The 17165-nt window shown below is 43.2% G+C and overlaps 1 protein-coding gene across 6 annotated transcripts in view; it reads left to right on the top strand.

The window, feature by feature from the left end:
- Positions 1-17165, top strand: part of pcloa (piccolo presynaptic cytomatrix protein a) — a 528901-nt gene that overhangs the window by 361977 nt on the left and 149759 nt on the right. For all 6 annotated transcript variants that reach the window (XM_052034279.1, XM_052034276.1, XM_052034278.1 and 3 more), the window contains one exon: positions 8871-8942. In XM_052034279.1, the coding sequence (XP_051890239.1) occupies positions 8871-8942 (72 nt within the window). The remainder of the gene's footprint in view (positions 1-8870; positions 8943-17165) is intronic.

Genomic DNA, 17165 nt, shown 5'->3' with positions numbered 1-17165 from the left:
TGAATATTTCAGGGGCCCGACATTTCACAGGAATAGGCAGAAAGGAAAAGGAGGTGGGGTAGGTCTGATGATAAAGGATGAGATCAGTGCAGTTGTGAACTTGTCTAAGATCAAGATACAGATTCAGCGTGGGTGGAGCTAAGAAACAGGAAGTCACTGGTGGAAGGTAGTCTAAAGGCCCCTTAAAGGCTACATTTTAGGATGGTATAAATCAAGAAATAATTGGGGCTTACAAGAAAGGTGCTGCAGTAAGAGTGGGTGGCACAATAATGCAGCTACTAGAGCTGCTGTGTCACCTCCAATGACCTGGGTTCAATCCTGACATCAGGTGTTGCCTTTGTGAAATTTGTACAAACCTCAAGTGTCAAGAAAGTCATACAGCACAGAAAGGGTCTCTTTGGCCCACCATGTCCACCCTGAGCATCCACCACATATCTATACTAATGCCATTTACCAGCACTTGGTCCATAACCTTCTATGCTCATTTAGATTCTTCTCAAATGTTGTGAGAGTACCTGCCTCCACCACACAATGAGGCAGTGTGTTCCAGACTCCAACCATCTGGATGAAAAGTTCTTCCTTAGATCCTGTCTAGATCTTTTACCCCTCACCCAAAAGCTGTTCATCCGTGGCCCAATTCATCCATGCTGTCAATATGGTCCACCTGTGTGAGTCCTATTTGCCTGCATTTGACCCATATCCCTCTTACCCTTTCCTATCCATATACCTGTCTCAATGTCTTTTAAACACTGTAATTGTACCCACCTCCCACCTCTACAGCTTCCTCTAGCAGCACTTTCCAAATACCCATCACCCTCTCTGTGAAAAAAATTTTCCATTGGGTCCCCTGTAAATCTTTCCCCTCTCTCCTTAAACACTTGCCCACTGGTTTTAGACTCCCCAAAACTGATAAAAAGACTGTGACCATTCACCTAATCTATGTCCGTCGTGATTTTATAAACCTCCATAAAGTTATTCCTCAGTCTCTCATGCTCCAGGAACAATAGTCCCAGCCTATCCAGAGATTATCCTTACAGATGCTTCATGTTCCAGGGTTTGGATGTTTTAGAAAAGATCGAATGGGAGGTAAAGGGGGGCAGGTTGGTGGAGATGCGCGATTAATCAGGGACAATATCACAGATGCACTCAAGGGGGGACATAATGGAGGGCTCATCCACTGAGTCTATATGTGTAGAACTCAAAAATAAGGAAGGTGCAATCACTCTGACGGGATTATACAACAGACCCACCAAAAGCCACCAGGACATTGAGGAAGAGATATAAGATAAGATATCTTTGTTAGTCACATGTACATCGAAACACACAGTGAAATGCATCCTTTTGCACCAAGTGTTCTGGGGGCAGCCCCCAAGTGCCGCCACGCTTCCGGTGCCAACATAACATGCCCACAACTTCCTAACCTGTACGTCTTTTGGAATGTGGGAGGAAGCTGGAGCACCCAGAGGAACCCCACACAGACACGGGGAGAATATACAAACTGCTTACAGACAGTGGCTGGAATTGAACCTTAGCCTGCAGATTAGGGAAAAGTGCAAAAACAACAGGGTTGTTGTAGTGGGTGACTTCAACTTCCTTAATATAGACTGGGATCTCTTCAATGCAAGAGGTTCGGATGAGGCAGAATTTGTTGGGTGCATCCGGGAGGGTTTCTAAAATCAGTATGTAGATAAACCAACTGGAGGAAGGGCTGTACTGGACCCGATGTTGGGTAATGAGCCTGGCCAGGTGACTGACCTTTCAGTGGGAGAGCATTTTAAGGAATGATTATCACAACTCCTAAAGTTTTGAGATAACTATGTATAAACATAAGAATGGACCTTGCAGGAAAGTATTAAATTGGGGCAGGGAAATTACAAGAGTATTAGGCAGGAACTAGGGAAAGTTAATAAGGAACAGCTGTGTTTAGGCAAATCACATCTGACATGTAGAGCGTGTTTAAAGACTCACTGCACAGAGTACAGGACAGGTATGTTCCAGTAAGAAGGAAGGAAAAGGATGGCAAGGTAAGGGATCCTTGGACTATGAGAGAGGTGGTGAATTTAGTCAAGAAGAAAAAGGATTCCTACGTAAGATTTAGGAAGCTAAAATCAAACAGGGCCCTTGAGGATTATAAAGAAGCTAAAAGAGAAGGGAATTAGGAGAGCAAGTCCTTGGCAAGTAGAATGTAAGGGAATCCCAAGGCATTCTATACATACATCAAGAGCAAGAGGATAACTAGGGAGAGGGTAGGACCACTGAGGGATAAAGTAGGGAAAATGTGTTTGGAGGTGGAAGATGTGGGTGAGGTCCTAAATGAGTACTTTGTGTTGGTATTTGCCAAGGAGAAGGACGTGGAGGATGATGAGATCAGTGTGGAGCGTATTAATGTGCTGGGGGATTTTGAGATAAAGAAAGAAGACTCTTGAAGAACATTAAGGTGGATAAGTCCCCAGGGCCTGATGAGATATATCCCAGGTTATTGAGAGATGCAAGAGATGAGATTGCTGGGTCCTTGACCAAGATCTTCATGTCCTCTCTATCCACAGGTGAGGTCCCAGAGGACTGGTGAGTAGCTACTGTTCCATTGTTCAAGAAAGAATATAGGGATAATCCTGGAATCTATAGACTGGTGAGTCTCACATCAGTGGTAGGGAAGCTATTGGAGAGGATTCTTAGACATAGATTTATGAGCATTTGGAAAACCATGGCCTAATTAGGGATAGTCGGCATGGCTTCGTTTAGGACAAGTCATGTCTTACGAACTTGATTGAGTTTTTCAAGAAGGTTACAGGTGATTGATGAAGGTAGAACTGTGGATGTTGTCTACATGGATTTTAGTAAGGTGTTTGACAAGGTTCATCATGATAGGCTCATTCAGAAGATTAAGATGTATGGCACCCACGGTGACTTGGCAATTTGCATTCAGAATTGGCTTGCCCATAGAAGACAGAGGGTGGTGATCAATGGGACTTGTTGTGGCTGGTGGGTTAGTAAGTTCACAGATGATAGAAAGATTGGTGGCTTTGTGGATAAGATAAGATATAAGATCTTATATAAGACTCCAAACCATGTTGATGGACAGAGCAATCTTGGGGTCCAAGTCCATAGCTCCCTGAAAGTGGCTCCACAGGTTGATAGGGTGGTAAAGAAGGCATATGGCATACCTGCCTTTATCAGTCGAGGCATTAAGTTCAAGAGTAGGGAAATTATGTTGCAGCTTTATAAAGGTCTGGTGAGGCCACATCTGTAGTATTCCATTCAATTCTGGTCACCCTGTTATAGGAAGGCTATGGAGGGTGCAGAAGAGGTTTACCAGGTTGCTGCCTGGATTGCAGGGCATGTGGTGTAAAAAAGACATTGGACAAACTTGGGTTGTTTTCCCTGGAGTGGCACTGGCTGAGAGGAGACCTGATAGAAGTTTACAAAATTCTGAGAGGCATAGATAGACAGCTGATATCTTTTTCCGAGGGCTGAAATGTCTAATACTGGAACGCATGCATTTAAGGTGAGAGGGAGCAAGTTCAAAGGAGATGTGCGAGGCAGGTATCTTACACAGAGAGCGGTGGGTGCCTGGAATGTGCTGCCGGGGTGGTGGTGGAGGCAGATACGATAGAGGGGTTTAAGAGGCTCTTAGGCACTTGAGTGTGCAGAGAATGCGGGGATATGGATATTGTGTAGGCAGAAGGGATTAGATTAATTAGATGTTTAATTAGTTCAGCACAACATCATGGGCCAAAGTGGATGTTTCTGTGCCCTGCTATATTATGTTCTATACAGCCTCTCCTTATAACTCAAGCCCTTCAGTTCCAGTAACACCCTCATGAATCTTTTCTGTACCCTTCGCAGCTTAACGACATCCTTCCTACAGCTGGGTGACCAGAACTGTAGACTATACTCCAAGCGTGGTCTCTCCAACAACTCGTACAATCGTAACATGACGTCCCAACTCCTGTACTCAGTGCCCTGACTGGTGAATGCAAGCGTGCAATACACCACCTTCGCCAACATATCCACCTGGTTTTTCTTTTTGAATACCTTCTGTACTCCTGAAGGACCTCCTTGTGTTCATTTCCCTGTGTGCTTTTTTTCTTTGTCTATCCCTCAATATCCCTTGACATCCAAGGTTCTTTGTACTTACAATCCATACCTTTCACCCTTATGGGAACATGCTGGCTCTGAACTTAGTTTATTGTCATATTTATCAGAGTGCAATGAAATTCTTTGTTTGCTTAAAGCTCACAGAGTAAACAGCATACATGGTAATAATATGACTCTTACTCTATAATAAAAACAACAATAACTGCAAAGATGAGTGCAAAACAGCAGAATGGTTCAAAGATTGCAGTGCAATTTGAAGTAGTGCAAAAAGATATGCTAAAGTGACATTAAAGGAACAACCAAGAGAGGGAAAGTTAAGACTATGACATCATAGCAGCACCAGCAGGAAGGAGGTGTGAAAGAGGTGATTGGTTCAGGAGTCTGATAGTCATGAGGAAGAAGTTGTTCTTAAATCTGGATGTCTGGGCTTTCCAGCTCCTGTATCTTCCTCCAGAAGGTAGAAGAGAGAAAAGGGAATGGCCAGGGTGGCAGGCATCCTAGACCATATTGTTAGCCTTATTGAAGCAACACACCATGAAGATGGACTTGAGGGAAGGAAGTGACGAGCCTGTGATGAACTGGGCAGTGTTTACCACTTACTGCAGGTTCTGTCAATCAAGAGCAGAGCAGTTGCCATACCAGGCTGAGATGCAATTCATCAGAATACTTTCTGTAGTGCATCTATAAAAGTTTGAGAGAATCCTTGTGGACAAACCAAGTCTTCTCAGATGCCTAAGAAAGTGAATACTCTGATGGACTTTCTTGATCACTGCATGAAGGGACCAGGAGAGGTTACTTGTGATATGGACACCGAGGAACTTGAAGCTGTAGACCATCTCAACAGCAGCTCTGGTGATGAGGACAGGGTTGTGTTCGCCACCCCCCCCCCCCCCCCCCATGTTCTTAGGTCAACAACCAACTCTTTCATCTCACTGACATTAAGGCTAGGTTACTGTTCTGATACCATTACCAAGGTTTTCGATCTCTGTCCTGTAATCTGCCTCATTATTGTTGTTAATCCATCCAATAACAGTGGTATCATCGGCAAACTTAAAGATCAAGTTGGCAGTGTATCTGGCCATACAGTCATGGGTGTATAGGGAGTAGAGCAGGGGACTGGGCACAGTGTTGAGGGTCAGAGTGTGGATGAAATGTTATGACTGACTGAGGTCGGAGAGTCTAGAAGCCAGTTACAGATGGGGGCACCTAGGATAAGATCCAGAAACTTAGAGATGAGCTTATTTGGTAGTATGGTGTTGAAGGCTGAGCTGTAGTCAATGATTGACATCCTGACATATGTACTCTTATTGATCCAGAGCTGAATGTAGTTCAAGGGAGATGGTGTCCTCTCTGAACTTATTATTCCTGTACACAAATTGCAAGGGGTATAGATTGTTTAGGAAGCTGGTGCTGTTGTGGGCCATTACCAATCTCTCAAAGCACTTCATTATGGTCCATGTAAAAGCTACTGGTCGGGAGTAATTGAGACAGGGCACTACCTTTCTTGGGGACTGCAGTGATGGAGGTTTCCTTGAAGCAGATGAGGACAGTAGACTGTTGAAGTGAAAGGTTGAAGATGTTGGTGAAGTTGGTGGCCAGCTGACCATGCACGATTTCATAACCTGACCAGGGACTCCATCTGGGTCAACCGGTTTCCAAGAGTTTAAAGCAGATCTCACTTCTGCCGCTGAGATGTGAGGGACGGAGCGAATGGAGGATGGGGTGACACACCTTGGTGGAACTTTTTTTGCCTGCTCAAAACGGGCATATAAGACATTGAGCTTACCTTTTGAATGACTCCCACTTGCCTGATGTCGGCCAACCTGCAAGCAGCTGCCACCAGTCTATTTTTCTCAGGTTCTTCCTTTATGATATTGAAATTGGCTTTAACCTAATTGTGGACCTTAATTTGAGTCATTCTTTTCCATAACTACCTTTAGACTTAAAGAAATATGGTCAGTTTCTTCAAAATGCTTAGCCACTGACTCTTCAAACACTGGTGCAGGTACTTTCCCTAAGTTTAGGCTGAACACTACTCCTTCTCCAATTGGACTATCTATGTATTAGCTCAAAGAGCTCTCATGGACACACTTTAAAAATTCTGCCCCCTCTACACCTTTCACACTGAAGCGATTCACGTTATTACTCTTCATCTCTGCAATTAGTCTATATATTTGCTCTATACTATGCTGACTGTGAGGAGATGTGGTACACACCCAGCAAAGTGACCTTCCCCCATCATTTGTTCCTTAGATCCATATATATGGCCTCATTTAAAGAACCTTCTCAAGACATAGTCATCGAGTCATTGAGGTATACAGCACAGAAACAGACCCTTCGGTCCAACTCGTCCATGCCAACCAAGATGTCTGTCCCAGCTGGTCCCATTTGCCTGTGTTTGGCCCATATCCCTCCAGAGCTTTTCTATCCATGTACCTGTCTCAATGTCTTTTAAACATTGTAATTGTGTCCATTTCTAGAGCTTCTTCTGACAGCTGTTCCATAAACCCAACAACCTCTATGTGAAAAAATTTCCCCTTGGATCCCTCTCATCTTAAATCTATGTCCTTTAGTTTTAGACTCCCCTACCCTGTGGAAAAGATTGTGACCATCCACTTTATCCACACCCCCCATTATTTTATATACCTCTAAAAAATCACCCCTGTTGGACATCCTCCCTCATGACCACAGTAATGGATTAATTAGTCAATATTACAATGTCACTTCCTCTTTTACATCCTGCCCAGTCATGCTGGAAGATTAAGGGCAAGAAGTGTAACCAAAGAAAGCATAGGGCACATCAGGGACCAAAGCAGCAATCTATCATGGGGCCAGACGATGTAGATGAGCTCTTAATTGAAAACTTTTTAACTGTATTTACTGAGGAGAATGGTATTTTAGTTGGAGAATTCAGGGAGGGGGCAGTGAAATTGTTAAATAATTTATCATTGAAAGTGTGTAATTATAGGCTGGTGAGTCTGACATTGGTGTTAAGGAATTAATGAGAATCATTTCTAAGAAACAGGATTAATTGGCACTTGGAGATGTGGGTATGGTTGTATTTTTCAAGGAGGTGATTATGTCAATGAGAGTGGTCAGTTGATGTAGTTGATATTGACTTCAGTAAGGCCTATCACACTTGGGAGATTGGTCTATAATATTAGAGCCCATAGGTTCCAGAATAATTTGTCAAATTGGATGCAAAATTACCTTGGCAGTCTTACAGAATAATGAGGAGCATAGATTGTATTCAAAATTATGAGCGGCACTATTAGATTAGATAAAAGGAAACTGTTCCCCATAGGAGAGATGTCTGTACCCAGACAAAATAGATTAGGGGAAGGAGTTGTCAAGGAAATTTGAGGAAGAATTTTTTCACCCAAAGGGTGCACAGAGATGTCTAAGACCAGAGGGCATAGGTAAAATGAGTAAGAGGTATAGAAGGGATCTAAGAAAGATTTTCTTGCAGAGGGTGGTTGAAGTCTGGAATGCACTGCCTGAGAAGGTTGTGGAGGCAGGTACTCTCACAATGTGTTAGTATTTGGAGAAGCACTAGAATCACCAAGGTATAGTAGGCTATGGAACAGGTTCTGGTAAATGGGATTAGTTTAGATAGGTAGTTGGTGGTCAGCATAGAACTGGTGGGCCAAAGGACCTGTTTCCATACTATACCGCCGTCTCTATTATTAATTGAAAATGAAAAGCACAAATAATAAAAAGTCATTTACCTGATTCTTCCTGTTCTTTCTGCACCCCTCCAATACCCATTTAAATGAATGTACCAAATCTAAGCCAGTGCAGGATCCAGGAGGATGCTCCTCACCGTAAGTAATAGGAAATAGCAGTAAGTTCTGACTTTGCCACCAGACTCAAGCAAAGGAGCAGTGAACTTGCAAACATGTGGGTGAATTCTAGGAGCTCTGTGGAATGTAGCCAGCAGTTACCAAAAGACTCTGCAAATATGTGATTTTAGTGTACTTTTAATCAAGAATTCATGGAATAATTCTCATGGAATAAAAGGCTTAACCCATTTATACCAAGTATGTACCTATTGGCAATATTGTTTGACACGAAACCCTGAATTTAGCTAAAGAAATTAACGAACACATTAAGAATCAGAATCAGGTTTATTTTCACTGACTTATATGTCATGAAATTTGTTGTTTTGCAGCAGCAGTACAATGCATAGACATAGAATTACTATATACTACCAAATAAATAGTGTAAGAAAAGGAATAACGAGGTAGTGTTCATGGGTTCATGGACCATTTAGAAATCTGATGGCGGAGGGGAAGAAACTGTTTCTAAATCATTGAGTGTGGATCTTCAGGCTCCTGTACCTCCACCCCGATGGTATAACGAGAAGAGGGCATATCCCAGATGGTGAAGATCCTTAGTGATGGATGCTGCCTTCTTGAGGCACCGCTTCTTGAAGATATCACAGTTGACTCAACCTCAGAAAGTATTAGAGCTCAGGGCAGAAACTGCTCACTTCAGGCTTTTCAGTATTTTAAATTGGTTGAGGGAAAATAGCTGCTAACATCAATCTTGTCTCCCAACAATCTTAGTCTGAAATATTTGCGCATTTTGCATTACGTTTTGTTGAGCCTAAAACATTTTCTTGAGTTAATTACATAATCCAAACGTGTTATTGTATTTCAGGCTTATTGTTAATGACAGAAAACACCTTGTAATGATGAAACAATTAGCTGTAACAACATCTGACATTATATGATAGAATTCCGGTTAATTATTTGGTGCTTTCACTGCAGCTTAAAAAGAAGACACTGGAAGTTACCGTTTGGGATTACGATCGAATCTCCTCCAATGACTTCCTTGGTGAAGTGAGTCTTTCTGATTTTTAGCAAGATAAATAGTATTATCTCTTGTTAATTCAAAATAATTCCAAGTGAAGCTTTAATTTGTATGGGTTTTTCTATTTTCAGGTGTCTTGCACTGTTATTAAAATGATTTTATTTATAAGTGTGTTGCATCTTCTGGGTGATGCCCATATATTTGGTCATAACTTCTCTTGATCAGACTCTGCCTGGGAAATATGTTAAATGATTAAAACCCATGTAGTAGCAGAGAAACTTGGTTCAAAAGCAGAGACCAACAAATGAAACAGTCTATGTCTCCACAGAGCAAGACCTGGACATCATTCAGGCAAGGGCTCATTGGTAGCAGGTGACATTTGCACCACACCAAAGGTATCTTCTAGTAAACCCAGTCTCCAGATTCCATATACCTGATACCAGACTGCAATCTACTAACGAATAATTCTCTCTCTGTTTCATGTGCCCCTCTAACCTAATAGAGTCGTGGATTCATAGAGCTGTCAGCACAGAAATCAGTCCTTCGGCCCAACTGTTCCATGCTGACCAAGTTTCCTAACTGAACTAGTCCTATTCACCTGTATTTGGCCCACATCTCTCTAAAGATTTCCAATCCATGTACCTGCCTAAATATCTTTTAGATGTCATAATATGCTCATTCCTCGGTGCCAAAGTCTAGACAATCCTATGAGGTGTCAGGCAAAATGTTACATTATGCTTTTTATCATCATCATCATCATCATCCGTCTCCTCTCTCCTGCCAGTGTCCTCTTCTGCTCCTGCTCCTTCCTCTGCTTAGAGTGATGGTCTTCTGGGGAAGTGGGTTAACCTGACACCTACAAAGACAAAGCAGAAAATTAATGCTTCTGTAAAATGCAGCCAAATACTTTTATTAATGCAGAAATACAAATGGTAATGAAAATGTCTACTGTTGATCTAATCAGAAGGTATGAGGTAATCACAATGACACAATGTTAACAAACATATCTGGAAGACATGTTTGGCGGGAAGATGGGAACCAGAGCACCAGGTCAGAAAGCAGAGGAGTTGAGAGGAAAGTAGATGTCATGACCAGCAAGTATGTAAGGAAGGATGGGCAGGAGCAAGGTAATAGACACAATTGGATGGATGGGTTGAAGTGTCTTTATTTTAATGCAAGGAGTATTAAGGATAAGGATGATGAACTTAGAGCATGGGTCTGTACATAGACTATGATGTTATGGTCATTACTGAGACTTGGTTGAGAGAGGGACAGGACTGCTTAATGTTCCAAGGTTTTGATGTTTTAGAAAAGATAGAGAGGGAGGTAAGGTGGTGGGAATGTTGCATTACTAATCAGGGACAATATCACAGCTGCACTCAGAGGGGACATAATGGAGTGCTCATCCACTGAGTCTATATGGGTAGAGTTCAAAAATAAGAAAGGTGCAATCACTCTGATGGAATTAAACTACAGATCCCCCAACAGCTATAGGGACATTGAGGAACAGATGTGCAGGCAGATTAGGGAAAGTTGTAAAAACGACAGGGTTGTTGCTGTGAGTGACTTCAACTTCCCTAATATAGACTGGGACCTCCTTAGTGCAAGGGGTTTAGATGGGGCAGAATTTGTTAGGTGCATCCAAGAGGGTTTCTTATATCATTATGTAGATATTCAAAAAAAGAAGGGGCCCTACTAGATCTGGTGTTGGGTAATGAGCCTGGCTAGGTGACTGACCTTTCAATGGGAGAACATTTAGGAAACAGTGATCACAGATCCTTAATTTTGAGATAGCTGTGAATAAGGTTAAGTATGGAGCTTACAGGAAAGTATTAACCTGGGGCAGGGCAAATTACAAAAGTATTAGGCAGGAACCAAAGAAAGTTAATTGAGAACAGTTGTTTTTGGGCAAGTCCATATCTGACATGTGGAGGGTATTTAAAGACCAGCTGCACAGAGAACAGGACAGGTTCCAGTAAAAAGGAAGGACAAGGATGGAAAGGTGAGGGAACCTTGGATTATAGCAGAGGTGGTAAATTTAGTCAAGAAGAAATAGGAAGCATATGTAAGGTTTAGGAAGCTAAAATCAAACAGAGCCCTTGATGAATTTAATAAAACTAGAAAAGTAGGAGAGCCTGGAAGGGACCGTGAAAAATCCTTGGCAAGTAGGGTTAAAGGGAATACAAAGACATTCTATACATACATCAAGAACAAAAGGATAACTAGGGCATGGGTAGGATCACTCAAGGATAAAGGAGGGAACATGTGCTTAGAGGCGAAGGACATGTGTGAGGTCCTAAGTGAGTACTTGTGTCGGTATTTACTGAGGAGAAGAACATGGAGGACAGTGGGGAGCATACTAATATGCTAGGGCATTTTGAGGTCAAGGAGGAGATTGTGTTGGGTCTCTTGAAGAATGTTAATGTGGATAAGTCCCCAGGGCCTGATGGGATATACCCCAGGTAATTGAGAAAGGCAAGAGATGAGATTGCTGGGACCTTGACCAAGATATTTGTGTCCTCTCTCGCCACAGGCGAGATCCCAGAGGACTGGCGAGTAGCTAATGTTGTTCAAGAAGGGAAATGAGGATAATCCTGGTGACAAAAGACCAGTGAATCTCATGTCAGTGGTAGGGAAGCTACTGGAGAAGTTTCTTAGAGATAGGATTTATGAGCATTAGGGGCAATCAGCATGGCTTTGTATGGGACAAGTCATGTCTAACTAACTTGACTGAGTTTTTCAAGGAGTTGACAAAGGTGATTGATGAAGGTAGAGCAGTGGAAGTTGCCTACATGGAGTTTAGTAAAGCATTCAACAAGGTCCCCGATGGTAGACTCATCCAGAAAATTAAAATGCATGTATTCCAGGGGAACTTGGCCATTTGGATTCAGAATTGGCTTGCCCATAGAAGACAGAGGGTAGTGGTCGATGGGACTTATTCTGGCTGGAGGTCTGTGACTACTGGTATTCCATAGGGATCCATACTGGGACCTCTGCTGTTTGTGATATACAGTATATAAATGACTTGGATGAAAACATGGATAGTTGGGTTAGTAAGTTTGCAGACGATGCAAAGACTGGCAGTTTTGTGGACAGTGTAGAAGATTGCCACAGGATACAGTGGGATATGGATCAGTTGCAGATGTGAGTGGAGAAATGGCAGATGGAGTTTAACCTGGTCAATTATGAAGTGTTGCACCTTGGAAGAACAAATGTAAAGGGAAAGTACATTTAGGGTTGTAAAGAAGGCGTACAGCATGCTTGCCTTTATTAGTCAAGGCACCTGAGCTCAAGAGTCGTGAAGTTATATTGCAACTTTATAACACTTTGGTTCACCCCATCTGGAGTATTGCATTCAATTCTGGTCACTCCATTATAGGAAAGCTGTGGAGGTTTTGGAGAGGGTGTAGAAGAGGTTTACTAGGATGCTGCCTGGATTAGAAGGTGTGTGGTATAAAGAGAGATTGGACAAACTTGAGTTGTTTTCTCTGGAGCGACACTGGCTCTCAGAATTACAAAATTCTGAGAGGCATAGATGGAGTAGACAGCTGGTATCTTTTTCCCAGGATCGAAATCTCTAATTCTAGAGGGCATGCATTTAAGGTGAGAGGGGAAACGTTCAAAGGAGATGTGTGGGGCAAGTTTTTTTTACACAGAGAGTGGTGGGTGCCTGGAATGTGTTGCCAGGGGCGGTGGTGGAGGCAGATACGATAGTGGTGTTTAAGATAGGTAAGTGAATGTGCAGGGAATGGAGGGATATATGGACCATATAATTGACCCTAACCGTCTCTCACCTTAAATGCATGTCCTCTAGTATTTGACATTTCTACACTGGGAAAAAGATTCTGACTGACTACCGTATCCATGCCTCTCATAATTTTATAAACTTCCATCAGTCTCCAGTGCTCCAGAGAAAACAACCCAAGTTTGTCCAGCCTCTACTTATAGTTCATACCCTCTAATCCAGGCAGCATCCTGGCAAACCTCTTCTGCACCCTTTCCAAAGCCTCCACATCCGCCGTAATGGGGTGACCGAAATTCTCACTACTCAAAGTGCAGCCTAACCAAAGTTTTATACAGCTGCAACGTGACTTCCTGACTTTTATACTCAATGTCCCGATCAATGAAGGCAAGCATGACGTATGCCTTCTTTATCTACTTGTGTGGCCACTTTCAGTGAGCTCGTGAGATGCTTTGGCCCCCCCCCCCCCCCCCACATCTGCAACTGGTTTCCAGACTTGCTGACCAGCAGACCTCAGTCGATTAGAATTGGCCAGGACATTTTATCCACCCTCACCCTGACCCTCTACACTGGTGCTCCTCAGGGCTGTGTGCTCAGTCCCTGCTCTACTCCCTGTATATCCATGTGAGGCCAGATACAGTGCCAGCTCGATCTTTAAGTTCACTGATGACACCGTTGTGTTGGGATGGATCAACAACAATGATGGAACAGGGTACAGAAAAGAGATCACAAACCTTGTGTCATGGTGTCAGAACAAGTCAAGGTCAATTTTGTTGTCATAGGAAAACTTACTTGCAGTAGCATCACAGGCACATAGCATCAGATACACAACATTCACAAGAAAAACAAATTAACAACATAAATTATACAAAATTATACAAGAAAGAACACAACTGAAACAAAACAAAAGAAAGTCCATTGCAGAGCAAAGTGGTCACAGTGTTGCTGCACTGAGACAGTGATTAGGGTTGTGCAGGTTGGTTCAAGAACTGAATGGTTGAAGGGAAGTAGCTGTTCTTGATCCTGGTGGTGTGGGACATCAGGTTTCTGTGCCTCCTGCCTGATGGTCCCTGCGAGAAGATGGCACTGTCCACTCTACCACCAATTTTGGTGTCATCTGCAAACTTACTAATCATGCCAACTACATTATCAACCAAATCATTAATGTAGATGACAAACAACAGAGGTCCCAGCACCATTCCCTGCAGCACACCACTGGTCACAGGCCTCCAATCTGAAAAGCAACCCTCCACTAACACCCTCTGACTCCTGTCATCAAGCCATATTGTATAATTAATTTCTCTTGTTAACCACAGTTGAACCACTTTTCTTTTGGGTGTTTGTGCCTGAAAGATTTTTTTTGTAAATTATGCTTTTTAAATACTATTCATTCCCTCTTCATAGAACATAGAAGAACATAGAACAATTACAGCACAATTCAGGCCCTTTGGCCCACAAAGCTGTGCCGAACATGTCCCTACCCTAGAAATTACTAGGCTTACCCATAGCCCTCTATTTTACTCAGCTCCATATACTGATCTAACAGTCTCTTGAAAGACCCTATTGTATCAGCCTCCACCACCATTTCCGGCAGCCCATTCCATGCACTCACCACTCTCTGAGTAAAAAACTTACCCCTGACATCTCTGTACCTGCTCCCTTGTGTCCTCTTGTGGCCACCAATTCAGCCCTGGGGAAAAGCCTCTGACTATCGACCCTATCAATACCTCTCATCATCTTATACACCTCTATCAGGTCCCCACTGATCCTATGTCTCTCCAAGGAGAAAAGGCCGAGTTCCCTCAACCTGTTTTCATAAGGCATGCTCCCCAATCCAGGCAGCATCCTTTTAAATCTCCTCTGCACCCTCTCGATGGCTTCCACATCTTTCCTGTAGTGAGGCGACCAGAACTGAGCACAGTACTCCAAGTGGGGTCTGACCAGGGTCCTATATAGCTGCAACAATACCTCACGGCTCCTAAATTCAATTCCCCGATTGATGAAGGACAATGCACCATATGCCTTCTTAACCACAGAGTCAACCTGCGCAGCCACTTTGAGCGTCCTATGGACTCGGACCCCGAGGTCCCTCTGATCCTCCACACGGCCAAGTGTCCTACCATATATTCCGCCAACATATTTGACCTACCAAAATGAACCACTTCACACTTATCTGGGTTCAACTGCATCTGCCACCTCTCAGCCCAACTCTGCATCCTATCTGTATCCCTCTGTAACCTCTGACAGCCCTCCAAACTATCCACAACACCCCCAACATTCGTGTCATCTGCAAACTTACTAACACACCCCTCCACTTCCTCATCCAGGTCATTTATAAAAATCACAGAGAGTAAGGGTCCCAGTACAGATCCCTGAGGTACACCACTGGTCACCAACCTGCACTCAGAATACGACCCCTCAACAACCACTCTTTGCCTTCTGTAGGCCAGCCAGTTCTGGATCCACACTGCAATGTCCCCTTGGATCCCATGTCTCCTCACCTTCTCCATAAGCCTCGCATGGGATACCTGATCAAATGCCTTGCTGAAATCCATATATACTACATCTACTACTCTCCCTTCATTGATGTGCTTAGGCACATCTTCAAAAAATTCAATCAGGCTCGTAAGGCAGGACCTGCCCTTAACAAAGCCATGCTGACTATTCCTAATCATATTATACCTTTCCAAATGTTCATAAATCCTGCCTCTCAGGATCTTCTCCATCAGCTTACCAACCACTGAGGTAAGACTCACCCGTCTATAATTTCCTGGGCTATCCCTACTTGAATAAGGGAACAACATCCACAACCCTCCAATCTTCCGGAACCTTTCCCGTCTCCATGAACGACACGAAAATCATCGTCAGAGGTTCCGCAGTCTCCTCCCTCGCCTCCCTGGGGTACATCCCATTGTCATCCTTTCAATAATTGTTGGGGGGTGGGATCCAAACTGGAGAGACTGGGAAAGAGGTGTTTGGCTCTCAAGTAGAGAAAACTTGTAGACTGTCCCAGAGGGAGGATAGGCAGGTGATAGAGAAGGGACCTTCTACGGAGACTCTGTGGGTAGAGGTTAGGAACAGGAAGGGATCAATAACTTTACTGGGTGTTTTTTATAGGCCGCCCAATAGTAGCAGGGATATCGAGGAGCAGATAGGGAAACAGATCCTAGAAAGGTGTGGTAATAACAGAGTTGTTGTAATGGGAGATTTTAATTTCCCAAATATCGATTGGCATCTCCATGCAGCAAGGGGTTTAGATGGGGTGGAGTTTGTTAAGTGTGTTCAGGAAGGATTCTTGACACAATATGTAGATAAGCCTACAAGAGGAGAGGCTGTGCTTGATTTGGTATTGGGAAATGAACCTGGTCAGGTGTCAGATCTCTCTGTGGGGGAGCATTTTGGAGATAGTGATCGTAATTCTATCTCCTTTACAATAGCATTGGAGAGAGATAGAAACAGACAGATGAGAAAGGCGTTTAGTTGGAGTAAAGGGAATTATGAGGCTCTCAGGCAGGAAATTAGAAGCTTAAATTGGGAACAGATGTTCTCAGGGAAAAGTACAGAATAAATGTGGCAAATATTCAGGGGATATTTGTGTGGAGTTCTGCATAAACATGTTCAGGTGAGACAGGGAGGTTACGATAGGATACAGGAACCATGGTGAACAAAGACTAATAAATCTAGTCAAAAGGAAAAGAAAAGCTTACAAAAGGTTCAGAGAGCGAGGTAATGTTAGAGATCTGGAAGAGTATAAGGCTAACAGAAAGGATCTTAAGAAGGAAATTAGGAGAGGCAGAAGGGGACATGAGCAGGCCTTGGCGGGCAGGATTAAGGAAAACCCTAAGGCATTCTACAAGTATGTGAAGAGCAAGAGGATAAGATGCGAAAGAATAGTACCTATCAAGTGTAACGGTGGGAAAGTGTGTATGGATCCGGAAGAAATAGCAGAGGTACTTAATGAATACTTTACATCAGTATTCACTATGGAAAAAGATCTGGGGGATTGTAGTGAGGACTTGCAGCAGGCTGAAAAGCTTGAGCATGGAGATATTAAGAAAGAGGAGGTGCTGGAACTTTTGGAAAGTATCAAGTTGGATAAGTCACCAGGACTGGATGACATGTACCTCAGGCTGCTGTGGGAAGCGAGGGAGGAGATTGTGGAGCCTCTTACAATGATCTTTGCATCATTGATGGAGACGGGAGAGGTTCCGGAGGATTGGAGAGTTGCGGATGTTGTTCCCTTATTCAAGAAAGGGAGTAGAGATGGCCCAGGAAATTATAGACCAGTGAGTCTTACTTCAGTGGTTGGTAAGATGATGGAGAAGATCTTGAGAGGAAGGATTTATGAACATTTGGAAAGGTATAATATGATTAGGAATAGTCAGCATGGCTTTGTCAAGGGCAGGACCTGCCTTACGAGCCTGATTGAATTTTTTGAGGATGTGACTAAACACATCGATGAAGGGAGAGCAGTAGATGTAGTGTATATGGATTTCAGCAAGGCATTTGA

Source organism: Pristis pectinata, chromosome 19 (assembly GCF_009764475.1).
Source record: "Pristis pectinata isolate sPriPec2 chromosome 19, sPriPec2.1.pri, whole genome shotgun sequence".
In the NCBI taxonomy this organism is placed as follows: Eukaryota; Metazoa; Chordata; class Chondrichthyes; order Rhinopristiformes; family Pristidae; genus Pristis; species Pristis pectinata.
Note: the sequence above shows the minus strand (reverse complement) of the source record. Positions and strands in the feature narration are given on the sequence as shown.